Source organism: Oncorhynchus nerka, linkage group LG8 (genome assembly GCF_034236695.1).
Source record: "Oncorhynchus nerka isolate Pitt River linkage group LG8, Oner_Uvic_2.0, whole genome shotgun sequence".
NCBI lineage: Eukaryota > Metazoa > Chordata > Actinopteri > Salmoniformes > Salmonidae > Oncorhynchus > Oncorhynchus nerka.
In genome coordinates this window covers 71,900,814-71,917,093 of record NC_088403.1, presented here as the reverse complement: position 1 = coordinate 71,917,093, position 16,280 = coordinate 71,900,814, and the positions used below count along the sequence as shown (strand labels likewise).

At 46.7% G+C, this 16,280-nt stretch overlaps 1 protein-coding gene across 1 annotated transcript in view; it reads right to left on the bottom strand.

The window, feature by feature from the left end:
* zgc:158659 (uncharacterized protein LOC791141 homolog) overlaps positions 1–14,829 on the bottom strand; it is a 158,972-nt gene extending 144,143 nt beyond the window's left edge. Inside the window, exon 1 of the mRNA XM_065022049.1 lies at positions 14,620–14,829. Within this exon, the coding sequence (XP_064878121.1) occupies positions 14,620–14,808 (189 nt within the window). The 5' untranslated portion in view covers positions 14,809–14,829. The remainder of the gene's footprint in view (positions 1–14,619) is intronic.
* Between the last annotated feature and the right edge of the window lie 1,451 nt (positions 14,830–16,280).

The following is a 16,280-nucleotide window of genomic DNA, read 5'->3' as shown; positions in this document are numbered from 1 at the left end:
TAGTTACCTGTAGTAGGTGGTAGGGGTATATGGGGTATAGTTACCTGTAGTAGGTGGTATAGGGGCATAGTTACCTGTAGTAGGTGGTATATGGGGTATAGTTACCTGTAGTAGGTGGTATAGAGGGCATAGTTACCTGTAGTAGGTGGTATAGGGGGGGCATAGTTACCTGTAGTAGGTGGTATAAGGGGTATAGAGGGCACAGTTACCTGTAGTAGGTGGTATAGGGCATAGTTACCTGTAGTAGGTGGTATAGGGGTATAGGAGGTATAGTTACCTGTAGTAGGGGGTATAGGGGGCATAGTTACCTGTAGTAGGTGGTATAGGGGGTATAGTTACCTGTAGTAGGTGGTATAGGGGGTATAGAGGGCATAGTTACCTGTAGTAGGGGGTATAGGGGGCATAGTTACCTGTAGTAGGTGGTATAGGGGTATAGGGGCATAGTTACCTGTAGTAGGTGGTATAGGGGGTATAGTTACCTGTAGTATGTGGTATAGGGGCATAGTTACCTGTAGTAGGTGGTATAGGGGCATAGTTACCTGTAGTAGGTGGTATGGTATAGAGGGTATATTTACCTGTAGTAGGTGGGGGCATAGTTACCTGTAGTAGGTGGTATAGGGGGTATAGATGGGCATAGTTACCTGTAGTAGGTGGTATAGGGGGCATAGTTACCTGTAGTAGGTGGTATAGGGGGCATAGTTACCTGTAGTAGGTGGTATAGGGGGTATAGAGGGTATAGTTACCTGTAGTAGGTGGTATAGAGGGCATAGTTACCTGTAGTAAGTGGTATAGGGGGCATAGTTACCTGTAGTAGGGGTATAGGGGCATAGTTACCTGTAGTAGGTGGTATAGAGGGCATAGTTACCTGTAGTAGGTGGTATAGGGGAAATAGTTACCTGTAGTAGGTGGTATAGAGGGCATAGTTACCTGTAGTAGGTGGTATAGGGGGTATAGTTACCTGTAGTAGGTGGTATAGGGGGTATAGGGGTATAGTTACCTGTAGTAGGTGGTATAGGGGCATAGTTACCTGTAGTAGGTGGTATAGGGGTATAGGGGCATAGTTACCTGTAGTAGGTGGTATAGGGGTATAGAGGGCATAGTTACCTGTAGTAGGTGGTATAGGGGGTATATGGGGTATAGTTACCTGTAGTAGGTGGTATAGGGGGGTATAGTTACCTGTAGTAGGGGGTATAGGGGTATAGTTACCTGTAGTAGGTGGTATAGGGGTATAGAGGGTATAGTTACCTGTAGTAGGGGTATAGGGGTATAGTTACCTGTAGTAGGTGGTATAGGGGTATAGAGGGCATAGTTACCTGTAGTAGGTGGTATAGGGGGTAGGGGCATAGTTACCTGTAGTAGGTGGTATAGGGGTATAGAGGGCATAGTTACCTGTAGTAGGGGTATAGGGGTATAGTTACCTGTAGTAGGGGGTATAGAGGGCATAGTTACCTGTAGTAGGTGGTATAGGGGCATAGTTACCTGTAGTAGGTGGTATAGGGGGTATATGGGGTATAGTTACCTGTAGTAGGTGGTATAGGGGTATAGGGGGCATAGTTACCTGTAGTAGGTGGTATAGGGGTATAGGGGCATAGTTACCTGTAGTAGGTGGTATAGGGGGTATAGTTACCTGTAGTAGGTGGTATAGGGGTATAGTTACCTGTAGTAGGGGTATAGGGGGCATAGTTACCTGTAGTAGGTGGTATAGGGGCATAGTTACCTGTAGTAGGTGGTATAGGGGTATAGTTACCTGTAGTGGGTGGTATAGGGGTATAGTTACCTGTAGTAGGTGGTATAGGGGCATAGTTACCTGTAGTAGGTGGTATAGGGGTATAGTTACCTGTAGTAGGGGTATAGGGGCATAGTTACCTGTAGTAGGGGTATAGGGCATATTTACCTGTAGTAGGTGGTATAGAGGCATAGTTACCTGTAGTAGGTGGTATAGGGGGTATAGTTACCTGTAGTAGGTGGTATAGGGGCATAGTTACCTGTAGTAGGGGTATAGGTGGTATAGGGCATAGTTACCTGTAGTAGGTGGTATAGGGGTATAGAGGGCATAGTTACCTGTAGTAGGTGGTATAATTACCTGTAGTAGGTGGTACAGTTACCTGTAGTAGGTGGTACAGGGGGTATAGTTACCTGTAGTAGGTGGTATAGGGGGCATAGTTACCTGTAGTAGGTGGTATAGGGGGTATAGTTACCTGTAGTAGGTGGTATAGGGGGTATAGTTACCTGTAGTAGGTGGTATAGGGGGTATATGGGGTATAGTTACCTGTAGTAGGTGGTATAGGGGCATAGTTACCTGTAGTAGGTGGTATAGGGGGTATAGGGGCATAGTTACCTGTAGTAGGTGGTATAGGGGTATAGAGGGCATAGTTACCTGTAGTAGGGGGTATAGGGGGCATAGTTACCTGTAGTAGGTGGTATAGGGGGCATAGTTACCTGTAGTAGATGGTATAGGGGGTATATAGGGGCATAGTTACCTGTAGTAGGTGGTATAGGGGGTATAGTTACCTGTAGTAGGTGTTATAGGGGCATAGTTACCTGTAGTAGGTGGTGTAGGGGGTATATGGGGTATAGTTACCTGTAGTAGGTGGTATAGGGGCATAGTTACCTGTAGTAGGTGGTATAGGTGGGGGGTATAGTTACCTGTAGTAGGGGGTATAGAGGGCATAGTTATCTGTAGTAGGTGGTATAGGGGCATAGTTACCTGTAGTAGGTGGTATAGGGGTATAGAGGCACAGTTACCTGTAGTAGGTGGTATAGGGGCATAGTTACCTGTAGTAGGTGGTATAGGGGCATAGTTACCTGTAGTAGGTGGTATAGGGGCATAGTTACCTGTAGTAGGTGGTACCTGTAGGTGGTATAGGGGTATAGGGGCATAGTTACCTGTAGCAGGTGGTATAGGGGGCATAGTTATAGTGGGGCATAGTTACCTGTAGTCAGTTACCTGTAGCAGGTGGTGGTAGTTACCTGTAGTAGGTGGTATATAGGGCATAGTTACCTGTAGTAGGTGGTATAGGGGGCATAGTTACCTGTAGTAGGTGGTATAGGGCATAGTTACCTAGCAGGTATGGGGCATAGGTAGCAGGTAGGCAGGGTAGGGGCATAGTTACCTGTAGTAGGTGGTATAGGGGGCACAGTCAATCTCCGCAGCAGGGGGCATAGCACAGTTACCTGTAGTAGGTGGGTATAGGGGGCATAGTTACCTGTAGTAGGTGGTACAGGGGTATAGTTACCCCGCAGCAGGTGGTATAGGGGGGGCATAGTCAACTGTAGTAGGTGGGTGGTATTCTGCAGCAGGGTAGGGGGTATAGTTACCTGTAGTAGGTAGTAGGTGGGCATAGTTACCTGCAGTAGGTATAGGGGTATAGGGGCATAGTTACCTGTAGTAGGTGGTATAGGGCACAGTCCTGTAGTAGGTGGTATAGGGGGTATATAGCACAGTTACCTGTAGTAGGTGGTATAGGGGCATAGTTACCTGTAGTAGGTGTTATAGGGGCATAGTTACCTGTAGTAGGTGGTATAGGGGTATAGGGCATAGTTACCTGTAGTAGGTGGTATAGGGGCATAGTTACCTGTAGTAGGTGGTATAGGGGCATAGTTACCTGTAGTAGGGGCATAGGGGCATAGTTACCTGTAGTAGGTGGTATAGGGGCATAGTTACCTGTAGTAGGTGGTATAGGGCACAGGTATAGGTGGTATAGGGGTTACCTGTAGTAGGTGGTAGGGGTATAGTTACCTGTAGTAGGTGGTATAGGGGCATAGTTACCTGTAGTAGGTGGTATAGGGGCATAGTTACCTGTAGTAGGTGGTATAGGGGCATAGTTACCTGTAGTAGGTGGTATAGGGGTATAGGGGTATAGTTACCTGTAGTAGGTGGTATAGGGGGCATAGTTACCTGTAGTAGGTGGTATAGGTGGTATAGGGGCATAGTTACCTGTAGTAGGTGGTATAGGGGGTATAGGGCACAGTTACCTGTAGTAGGTGGTATAGGGGCATAGTTACCTGTAGTAGGTGGTATAGAGGGCATAGTTACCTGTAGTAGGTGGTATAGGGGGCATAGTTACCTGTAGTAGGTGGTATAGGGGCATAGTTACCTGTAGTAGGTGGTATAGGGGGTATAGAGGCATAGTTACCTGTAGTAGGTGGTATAGGGGTATAGGGGTATAGTTACCTGTAGTAGGTGGTATAGGGGGCATAGTTACCTGTAGTAGGGGTATAGGGGGCATAGTTACCTGTAGTAGGTGGTATAGGGGTATAGGGGCATAGTTACCTGTAGTAGGTGGTATAGGGGTATAGAGGGCATAGTTACCTGTAGTAGGGGTATAGGGGGCATAGTTACCTGTAGTAGGGGGTATAGGGGCATAGTTACCTGTAGTAGGTGGTATAGGGGGGTATAGTTACCTGTAGTAGGTGGTATAGGGGGCATAGTTACCTGTAGTAGGTGGTATAGGGGTATAGTTACCTGTAGTAGGTGGTATAGGGGTATAGTTACCTGTAGTAGGTGGTATATATGGGGCATAGTTACCTGTAGTAGGTGGTATAGGGGCATAGTTACCTGTAGTAGGTGGTATAGGGGGGGCATAGTTACCTGTAGTAGGTGGTATAGGGGTATAGGGCATAGTTACCTGTAGTAGGTGGTATAGGGGTATAGAGGGCATAGTTACCTGTAGTAGGTGGTATAGGGGTATAGGGGTATAGTTACCTGTAGTAGGTGGTATAGAGGGCATAGTTACCTGTAGTAGGGGTATAGGGGCATAGTTACCTGTAGTAGGTGGTATAGGGGTATAGGGGGCATAGTTACCTGTAGTAGGTGGTATAGGGGGTATAGAGGGCATAGTTACCTGTAGTAGGGGTATAGGGGGCATAGTTACCTGTAGTAGGGGGTATAGGGGCATAGTTACCTGTAGTAGGTGGTATAGGGGGTATAGTTACCTGTAGTAGGTGGTATAGGGGTATAGTTACCTGTAGTAGGTGGTATAGGGGCATAGTTACCTGTAGTAGGTGGTATAGGGGGTATAGTTACCTGTAGTAGGTGGTATAGGGGTATAGTTACCTGTAGTAGGTGGTATAGGGGGTATATGGGGTATAGTTACCTGTAGTAGGTGGTATAGGGGGCATAGTTACCTGTAGTAGGTGGTATAGGGGGGTATAGGGGGCATAGTTACCTGTAGTAGGTGGTATAGGGGTATAGGGGGCATAGTTACCTGTAGTAGGGGTATAGGGGCATAGTTACCTGTAGTAGGTGGTATAGGGGCATAGTTACCTGTAGTAGGTGGTATAGGGGTATAGGGGGCATAGTTACCTGTAGTAGGTGGTATAGGGGGTATAGTTACCTGTAGTAGGTGTTATAGGGGCATAGTTACCTGTAGTAGGTGGTATAGGGGGTATATGGGGTATAGTTACCTGTAGTAGGTGGTATAGGGGCATAGTTACCTGTAGTAGGGGTATAGGGGCATAGTTACCTGTAGTAGGTGGTATAGGGGGTATAGGGGCATAGTTACCTGTAGTAGGTGGTATAGGGGTATAGAGGCATAGTTACCTGTAGTAGGGGGTATAGGGGCATAGTTACCTGTAGTAGGGGGTATAGGGGCATAGTTACCTGTAGTAGGTGGTATAGGGGTATAGTTACCTGTAGTAGGTGGTATAGGGGCATAGTTACCTAGTAGGTGGTATAGGGGGTATAGTTACCTGTAGTAGGTGGTATAGGGGGGTATAGTTACCTGTAGTAGGTGGTATAGGGGCATAGTTACCTGTAGTAGGTGGTATAGGGGTATAGGGGCATAGTTACCTGTAGTAGGTGGTATATAGGGGTATAGAGGCATAGTTACCTGTAGTAGGTGGTATAGGGGTATAGGGGCATAGTTACCTGTAGTAGGTGGTATAGGGGTATAGGGTTATAGTTACCTGTAGTAGGTGGTATAGGGGGCATAGTTACCTGTAGTAGGGGTATAGGGGCATAGTTACCTGTAGTAGGTGGTATAGGGGTATAGGGGCATAGTTACCTGTAGTAGGTGGTATAGGGTATAGGGGCATAGTTACCTGTAGTAGGGGGTATAGGGGGCAGTCAACTGTATAGGGGTATAGGGGCATAGTTACCTGTAGTAGGTGGTATAGGGGGTATGGGGGTATAGTTACCTGTAGTAGGTGGTATAGGGGCATAGTTACCTGTAGTAGGTGGTATAGGGGTATAGTTACCTGTAGTAGGTGGTAGGGTATAGTTACCTGTAGTAGGTGGTATAGGGGGCATAGTTACCTGTAGTAGGTGGTATAGGGGTATAGGGGGCATAGTTACCTGTAGTAGGTGGTATAGGGGCATAGTTACCTGTAGTAGGGGGTATAGGGGCATAGTTACCTGTAGTAGGTGGTATAGGGGGCATAGTTACCTGTAGTAGGTGGTATAGGGGTATAGGGGCATAGTTACCTGTAGTAGGTGGTATAGGGGGTATAGTTACCTGTAGTAGGTGTTATAGGGGCATAGTTACCTGTAGTAGGTGGTATAGGGGGTATAGGGTATAGTTACCTGTAGTAGGTGGTATAGGGGCATAGTTACCTGTAGTAGGTGGTATAGGGGTATAGTTACCTGTAGGGGTATAGAGGCATAGTTACCTGTAGTAGGTGGTATAGGGGGCATAGTTACCTGTAGTAGGTGGTATAGGGGGTATAGAGGGCACAGTTACCTGTAGTAGGTGGTATAGGGGGCATAGTTACCTGTAGTAGGTGGTATAGGGGGTATAGTTACCTGTAGTAGGTGGTATAGGGGGCATAGTTACCTGTAGTAGGTGGTATAGGGGGCATAGTTACCTGTAGTAGGTGGTATAGGGGGCATAGTTACCTGTAGTAGGTGGTATAGGGGTATAGGGGTATAGTTACCTGTAGTAGGTGGTATAGGGGCATAGTTACCTGTAGTAGGTGGTATGGTGGTATAGGGGGCATAGTTACCTGTAGTAGGTGGGGGGTATAGAGGGCATAGTTACCTGTAGTAGGTGGTATAGGGGGCATAGTTACCTGTAGTAGGTGGTATAGAGGGCATAGTTACCTGTAGTAGGTGGTATAGGGGGCATAGTTACCTGTAGTAGGTGGTATAGGGGCATAGTTACCTGTAGTAGGTGGTATAGGGGGTATAGAGGGCATAGTTACCTGTAGTAGGTGGTATAGGGGGTATAGGGGTATAGTTACCTGTAGTAGGTGGTATAGAGGGCATAGTTACCTGTAGTAGGGGTATAGGGGCATAGTTACCTGTAGTAGGTGGTATAGGGGTATAGGGGGCATAGTTACCTGTAGTAGGTGGTATAGGGGGTATAGAGGGCATAGTTACCTGTAGTAGGGGGTATAGGGGCATAGTTACCTGTAGTAGGGGTATAGGGGCATAGTTACCTGTAGTAGGTGGTATAGGGGGGGTATAGTTACCTGTAGTAGGTGGTATAGGGGGTATAGTTACCTGTAGTAGGTGGTATAGGGGCATAGTTACCTGTAGTAGGTGGTATAGGGGTAGTTTACCTGTAGTAGGTGGTATATGGGGCATAGTTACCTGTAGTAGGTGGTATAGGGTATAGGGGTATAGTTACCTGTAGTAGGTGGTATAGGGGCATAGTTACCTGTAGTAGGTGGTATAGGGGGTATAGGGGCATAGTTACCTGTAGTAGGTGGTATAGGGGGTATAGAGGGCATAGTTACCTGTAGTAGGTATAGGGGGCATAGTTACCTGTAGTAGGTGGTATAGGGGCATAGTTACCTGTAGTAGGTGGTATAGGGGTATAGGGGCATAGTTACCTGTAGTAGGTGGTATAGGGGTATAGTTACCTGTAGTAGGTGTTATAGGGGGCATAGTTACCTGTAGTAGGTGGTATAGGGGTATAGGGGTATAGTTACCTGTAGTAGGTGGTATAGGGGCATAGTTACCTGTAGTAGGTGGTATAGGGGGTATATGGGGTATAGTTACCTGTAGTAGGGGTATAGAGGCATAGTTACCTGTAGTAGGTGGTATAGGGGCATAGTTACCTGTAGTAGGTGGTATAGGGGTATAGAGGGCACAGTTACCTGTAGTAGGTGGTATAGGGGCATAGTTACCTGTAGTAGGTGGTATAGGGGGTATAGGAGGCATAGTTACCTGTAGTAGGGGTATAGGGGCATAGTTACCTGTAGTAGGTGGTATAGGGGTATAGTTACCTGTAGTAGGTGGTATAGGGGTATAGGGGCATAGTTACCTGTAGTAGGGGTATAGGGGCATAGTTACCTGTAGTAGGTGGTATAGGGGTATAGGTGGCATAGTTACCTGTAGTAGGTGGTATAGGGGTATAGTTACCTGTAGTATGTGGGGCATAGTTACCTGTAGTAGGGGTATAGGGGCATAGTTACCTGTAGTAGGTGGTATAGGGGTATAGAGGTATATTTACCTGTAGTAGGTGGTATATGGGGGTATAGTTTACCTGTAGGTGGTATAGGGGTATAGGGGCATAGTTACCTGTAGTAGGTGGTATAGGGGGCATAGTTACCTGTAGTAGGTGGTATAGGGGTATAGAGGCATAGTTACCTGTAGTAGGTGGTATAGGGTATAGGGGTATAGTTACCTGTAGTAGGTGGTATAGGGGGTATAGTTACCTGTAGTAGGTGGTATAGGGGCATAGTTACCTGTAGTAGGTGGTATAGGGGTATAGTTACCTGTAGTAGGTGGTATAGGGGTATAGTTACCTGGTAGGTGGTATAGGGGGCATAGTTACCTGTAGTAGGTGGTATAGGGGTATAGGGGCATAGTTACCTGTAGTAGGTGGTATAGGGGTATAGGGGCATAGTTACCTGTAGTAGGTGGTATAGGGGTATAGAGGGCATAGTTACCTGTAGTAGGTGGTATAGGGGGTATAGGGGTATAGTTACCTGTAGTAGGTGGTGGTATAGGGGGGCATAGTTACCTGTAGTAGGTATAGGGGCATAGTTACCTGTAGTAGGTGGTATAGGGGGGCATAGTTACCTGTAGTAGGTGGTATAGGGGCATAGTTACCTGTAGTAGGTGGTATAGGGGGCATAGTTACCTGTAGTAGGTGGTATAGGGGGTATAGGGGTATAGTTACCTGTAGTAGGTGGTATAGGGGCATAGTTACCTGTAGTAGGTGGTATAGGGGGCATAGTTACCTGTAGTAGGTGGTATAGGGGTATAGGGGCATAGTTACCTGTAGTAGGTGGTATAGGGGCATAGTTACCTGTAGTAGGTGGTATAGGGGGGGGCATAGTTACCTGTAGTAGGTGGTATAGGGGGTATAGGGGCATAGTTACCTGTAGTAGGTAGGGGCATAGTTACCTGTAGTAGGTGGGGGGCATAGTTACCTGTAGTAGGTGGTATAGGGGGTATAGGGGCATAGTTACCTGTAGTAGGTGGTATAGGGGGTATAGGGGCATAGTTACCTGTAGTAGGTGGTATAGGGGCATAGTTACCTGTAGTAGGTGGTATAGGGGCATAGTTACCTGTAGTAGGTGGTATAGGGGGCATAGTTACCTGTAGTAGGTGGTATAGGGGGGCATAGTTACCTGTAGTAGGTGGTATAGGGGGTATAGAGGGGTTACCATAGTTACCTGTAGTAGGTGGTATAGGTATAGTTACCTGTAGTAGGTGGTATAGGGGCATAGTTACCTGTAGTAGGTGGTATAGGGGTATAGTTACCTGTAGTAGGTGGTATAGGGGCATAGTTACCTGTAGTAGGTGGTATAGGGGGTATAGGGGTATAGTTACCTGTAGTAGGTGGTATAGGGGCATAGTTACCTGTAGTAGGTGGTATAGGTGGTATAGGGGGCATAGTTACCTGTAGTAGGTGGTATAGGGGGTATAGGGTTATTTACCTGTAGTAGGTGGTATAGGGGCATAGTTACCTGTAGTAGGTGGTATAGAGGGCATAGTTACCTGTAGTAGGTGGTATAGGGCATAGTTACCTGTAGTAGGTGGTATAGGGGGCATAGTTACCTGTAGTAGGTGGTATGGGGTATAGAGGGCATAGTTACCTGTAGGTAGGTGGTATAGGTATAGTTACCTAGTAGGGGTATAGGGCATAGTTACCTGTAGTAGGGGTATAGGGGGCATAGTTACCTGTAGTAGGTGGTATAGGGGGTATAGGGGGCATAGTTACCTGTAGTAGGTGGTATAGGGGGTATAGAGGGCATAGTTACCTGTAGTAGGTGGTATAGGGGGCATAGTTACCTGTAGTAGGTAGGGGCATAGTTACCTGTAGTAGGTGGTATAGGGGTATAGTTACCTGTAGTAGGTGGTATAGGGGGTATAGTTACCTGTAGTAGGTGGTATAGGGGGCATAGTTACCTGTAGTAGGTGGTATAGGGGGTATAGTTACCTGTAGTAGGTGGTATAGGGGTATAGTTACCTGTAGTAGGTGGTATAGGGGGTATATGGGGTATAGTTACCTGTAGTAGGTGGTATAGGGGCATAGTTACCTGTAGTAGGTGGTATAGGGGTATAGGGGGCATAGTTACCTGTAGTAGGTGGTATAGGGGGTATAGAGGGGGCATAGTTACCTGTAGTAGGTGGTATAGGGGCATAGTTACCTGTAGTAGGTGGTATAGGGGCATAGTTACCTGTAGTAGGTGGTATACCTGTAGTAGGTGTTATAGGGGCATAGTTACCTGTAGTAGGTGGTATAGGGGTATAGTTACCTGTAGTAGGTGTTATAGGGGGCATAGTTACCTGTAGTAGGTGGTATAGGGGTATATGGGGTATAGTTACCTGTAGTAGGTGGTATAGGGGCATAGTTACCTGTAGTAGGTGGTATAGGGGGTATATGGGGTATAGTTACCTGTAGTAGGTGGTATAGGGGCATAGTTACCTGTAGTAGGTGGTATAGGTATAGAGGTATAGTTACCTGTAGTAGGTGGTATAGGGGGGCATAGTTACCTGTAGTAGGTGGTATAGGGGCATAGTTACCTGTAGTAGGTGGTATAGGGGGTATAGGGGCATAGTTACCTGTAGTAGGGGTATAGGGGCATAGTTACCTGTAGTAGGTGGGTATAGTTACCTAGTAGGGGGGCATAGTTACCTGTAGTAGGTGGTATAGGGGTATAGGGGCATAGTTACCTGTAGTAGGGGGTATAGGGGGCATAGTTACCTGTAGTAGGTGGTATAGGGGGTATAGAGGGTATATTTACCTGTAGTAGGTGGTATATGGGGTATAGTTACCTGTAGTAGGTGGTATAGGGGGTATAGAGGGCATAGTTACCTGTAGTAGGTGGTATAGGGGGCATAGTTACCTGTAGTAGGTGGTATAGGGGGCATAGTTACCTGTAGTAGGTGGTATAGGGGGTATAGAGGGTATAGTTACCTGTAGTAGGTGGTATAGGGGCATAGTTACCTGTAGTAGGTGGTATAGGGGGTTTGATGGGCATAGTTACCTGTAGTAGGGGTATAGGGGCATAGTTACCTGTAGTAGGTGGTATAGGGGTATAGGGGCATAGTTACCTGTAGTAGGTGGTATAGGGGGTATAGAGGGCATAGTTACCTGTAGTAGGTGGTATATGGGGCATAGTTACCTGTAGTAGGGGGTATAGGGGGCATAGTTACCTGTAGTAGGTGGTATAGGGGGTATAGTTACCTGTAGTAGGTGGTATAGGGGGTATAGTTACCTGTAGTAGGTGGTATAGGGGGCATAGTTACCTGTAGTAGGTGGTATAGGGGGTATAGTTACCTGTAGTAGGTGGTATAGGGGTATAGGGGGCATAGTTACTGTAGTAGGTGGTATATGGGGTATAGTTACCTGTAGTAGGTGGTATAGGGGGTATAGGGCATAGTTACCTGTAGTAGGTGGTATAGGGGGCATAGTTACCTGTAGTAGGTGGTATAGGGGCATAGTTACCTGTAGTAGGTGGTATAGGGGGTATAGGGGTATAGTTACCTGTAGTAGGTGGTATAGGGGCATAGTTACCTGTAGTAGGTGGTATAGGGGCATAGTTACCTGTAGTAGGTGGTATAGGGGCATAGTTACCTGTAGTAGGTGGTATAGGGGTATAGGGGCATAGTTACCTGTAGTAGGTGGTATAGGGGGTATATGGGGCATAGTTACCTGTAGTAGGGGTATAGGGGCATAGTTACCTGTAGTAGGTATAGGGGCATAGTTACCTGTAGTAGGTGGTATAGGGGTATAGTTACCTGTAGTAGGTGGTATAGGGGTATAGTTACCTGTAGTAGGTGGTATAGGGGCATAGTTACCTGTAGTAGGTGGTATAGGGGTATAGTTACCTGTAGTAGGTGGTATAGGGGGTATAGTTACCTGTAGTAGGTGGTATAGGGGTATATGGGGTATAGTTACCTGTAGTAGGTGGTATAGGGGCATAGTTACCTGTAGTAGGTGGTATAGGGGGTATAGGGGGCATAGTTACCTGTAGTAGGTGGTATAGGGGGCATAGTTACCTGTAGTAGGGGTATAGGGGCATAGTTACCTGTAGTAGGTGGTATAGGGGCATAGTTACCTGTAGTAGGTGGTATAGGGGGTATAGGGGCATAGTTACCTGTAGTAGGTGGTATAGGGGCATAGTTACCTGTAGTAGGTGTTATAGGGGGCATAGTTACCTGTAGTAGGTGGTATAGGGGGTATATGGGGTATAGTTACCTGTAGTAGGTGTTATAGGGGCATAGTTACCTGTAGTAGGTGGTATAGGGGTATATGGGGTATAGTTACCTGTAGTAGGGGTATAGAGGGCATAGTTACCTGTAGTAGGTGGTATAGGGGCATAGTTACCTGTAGTAGGTGGTATAGGGGGTATAGAGGGCACAGTTACCTGTAGTAGGTGGTATAGGGGGCATAGTTACCTGTAGTAGGTGGTATAGGGGGTATAGGAGGTATAGTTACCTGTAGTAGGGGTATAGGGGGCATAGTTACCTGTAGTAGGTGGTATAGGGGTATAGTTACCTGTAGTAGGTGGTATAGGGGTATAGAGGGCATAGTTACCTGTAGTAGGGGGTATAGGGGCATAGTTACCTGTAGTAGGTGGTATGGGGGTATAGGGGGCATAGTTACCTGTAGTAGGTGGTATAGGGGGTATAGTTACCTGTAGTAGGTGGTATAGGGGTATAGAGGGCATAGTTACCTGTAGTAGGTGGTATAGGGGCATAGTTACCTGTAGTAGGTGGTATAGGGGTATAGGCATAGTTACCTGTAGTAGGTGGTATAGGGGCATAGTTACCTGTAGTAGGTGGTATAGGGGGGGCATAGTTACCTGTAGTAGGTGGTATAGGGGGGGGCATAGTTACCTGTAGTAGGTGGTATAGGGGGCATAGTTACCTGTAGTAGGTGGTATAGGGGGCATAGTTACCTGTAGTAGGTGGTATAGAGGGCATAGTTACCTGTAGTAGGTGGTATAGGGGCATAGTTACCTGTAGTAGGTGGTATAGGGGGTATAGAGGGCATAGTTACCTGTAGTAGGTGGTATAGGGGGTATAGTTACCTGTAGTAGGTGGTATAGGGGTATAGGGGTATAGTTACCTGTAGTAGGTGGTATAGGGGTATAGTTACCTGTAGTAGGTGGTATAGGGGGGTATAGTATAGGGGCATAGTTACCTGTAGTAGGTGGTATAGGGGGTATAGAGGGCATAGTTACCTGTAGTAGGTGGTATAGGGGTATATGGGGCATAGTTACCTGTAGTAGGTGGTATAGGGGGTATAGGGGTATAGTTACCTGTAGTAGGGGTATAGGGGGTATAGTTACCTGTAGTAGGTGGTATAGTAGGGGTATAGAGGGTATAGTTACCTGTAGTAGGGGGTATAGGGGTATAGTTACCTGTAGTAGGTGGTATAGGGGGTATAGAGGGCATAGTTACCTGTAGTAGGTGGTATAGGGAGTATAGAGGGCATAGTTACCTGTAGTAGGTGGTATAGGGGTATAGAGGGCATAGTTACCTGTAGTAGGGGGTATAGGGGTATAGTTACCTGTAGTAGGGGGTATAGAGGGCATAGTTACCTGTAGTAGGTGGTATAGGGGCATAGTTACCTGTAGTAGGTGGTATAGGGGGTATAGGGGGCATAGTTACCTGTAGTAGGTGGTATAGGGGTATAGGGGCATAGTTACCTGTAGTAGGTGGTATAGGGGTATAGTTACCTGTAGTAGGTGGTATAGGGGTATAGTTACCTGTAGTAGGTGGTATAGGGGTATAGGGGGCATAGTTACCTGTAGTAGGTGGTATAGGGGGCATAGTTACCTGTAGTAGGTGGTATAGGGGGTATAGTTACCTGTAGTGGGTGGTATAGGGGGTATAGTTACCTGTAGTAGGTGGTATAGGGGCATAGTTACCTGTAGTAGGTGGTATAGGGGGTATAGTTACCTGTAGTAGGGGGTATAGGGGGCATAGTTACCTGTAGTAGGGGGTATAGAGGGCATATTTACCTGTAGTAGGGGGTATAGAGGGCATAGTTACCTGTAGTAGGTGGTATAGGGGGTATAGTTACCTGTAGTAGGTGGTATAGGGGGCATAGTTACCTGTAGTAGGGGGTATAGGTGGTATAGAGGGCATAGTTACCTGTAGTAGGTGGTATAGGGGGTATAGAGGGCATAGTTACCTGTAGTAGGTGGTATAATTACCTGTAGTAGGTGGTACAGTTACCTGTAGTAGGTGGTACAGGGGGGTATAGTTACCTGTAGTAGGTGGTACAGGGGGTATTTCCGGGCCTCTGTGAACAGCTGTTGTTTGATGTTCGTGAGCGGCGCCTCTCTGAGACACTCCAGACTAACCAGCATGCCATTGGGCAGACAGCAGTCCACCAGGATCCTAGGGGGCATGAGGTGAAGGCCCCATAGTTCCCCTGAAGATGGCCGCGGGGCCATCTAGACACACTCGACTCTACCACAACCTGAGGGAGGAGAACACACGTTACACACACACGCACACGCACACGCACACACACACACACATACACACACTCCGCTCTAGCAGAGGTCTCCCCAGGTCCAGAACAGAGGCTAGGAAACACATAATATTAAATAGAGGAACTCTCTGCCACCCCAGGAAACTCAGGCTATAAAACAGATTAAAGAACACCTTACTGCACAAAGGGGACTTTGAAGAGACAGCCATTTTATATATATTGTATTGTAATTTACACTGTGTTATGTATTAGACCTAGATATTGATATGTAGTCTGTGTGACGTTTAAATGTAAAGTGCATTTGGAAAGTTTTCAGGCCCCTTCCCATTTTCCACATTTTGTTACGTTACAGCCTTATTCTACAATGGATTAAATTAAAACATTTCCTCATCAATCGACACACAATAACCGATAATGACAAAGCGAAAACAGGTTTTTAGAAATATTTGCCAATTTATAAAATATAAAAAACAGAAATATTTTTTATTTACCCTTTTATACCCTTTGCTATGAGAATCGAAATTGAGTTCAGGTGCATCCTGTTTCCATTGATCATCCTTGAGTTGTTTCTACAGCTTGATTGGAGTCCACCTGTGGTAAATTAAATTGATTGGACAGGATTTGGAAAGGCACACACCTGTCTATATAAGGTCCCACAGTTGACAGTGCATGTCAGAGCAAAAACCAAGACATGAGGAGAAAGGAATTGTCTGTAGAGCTCCGAGACAGGATTGTGTCGAGGCACAGATCTGGGGAAGGGGACCAAAAAATGTCTGTAGCATTGAAGGTCCCCAAGAACACAGTGGCCTCCGTAATTCTTAAATGAAATAAGTTTTTTAACCACCAAGACTCTTCCTAGAGCTGGCCGTCCGGCCAAACTGAGCAATCGGGGAGAAGGGCCTTGGTCAGGGAGGTGACCAAGAACCCGATGGTCACTCTGACAGAGCTCCAGAGTTCCTCTGTGGAGATGGGAGAACCTTCCAGAAGGACAACCATCTCTGCAGCACTCCACCAATCAGGCCTTTATGGTAGAGTGCTCTGACAGAAGCCACTCATCAGTAAAAAGGCAAAGGTAAAAAGGTAAAAACACAGTTTGGTGTTTGCCAAAAGGCACCTAAAAGACTCTCAGATGATGAGAAACAAGATTCTCTGGTCTGATGAAACCAAGATTGAACTCTTTGGCCTGAATGCCAAGCGTCAAGTCTGGAGGAAACCTGGTACCATCCCTACGGTGAGGCATGGTGGTGGCAACATCAAGCTGTAGGGATGTTTTTCCAGCTGCATTGACTGGGAGACTAGTCAGGATCGAGGGAAAGATGAACGGCACAAAGTACAGAGAGATCCTTGATGAAAACCTGCTCCAGAGCGCTCAGGACCTCAGACTGGGGCGATGATTTACCTTCCAACAGGACAACGACCCCAAGCACACAG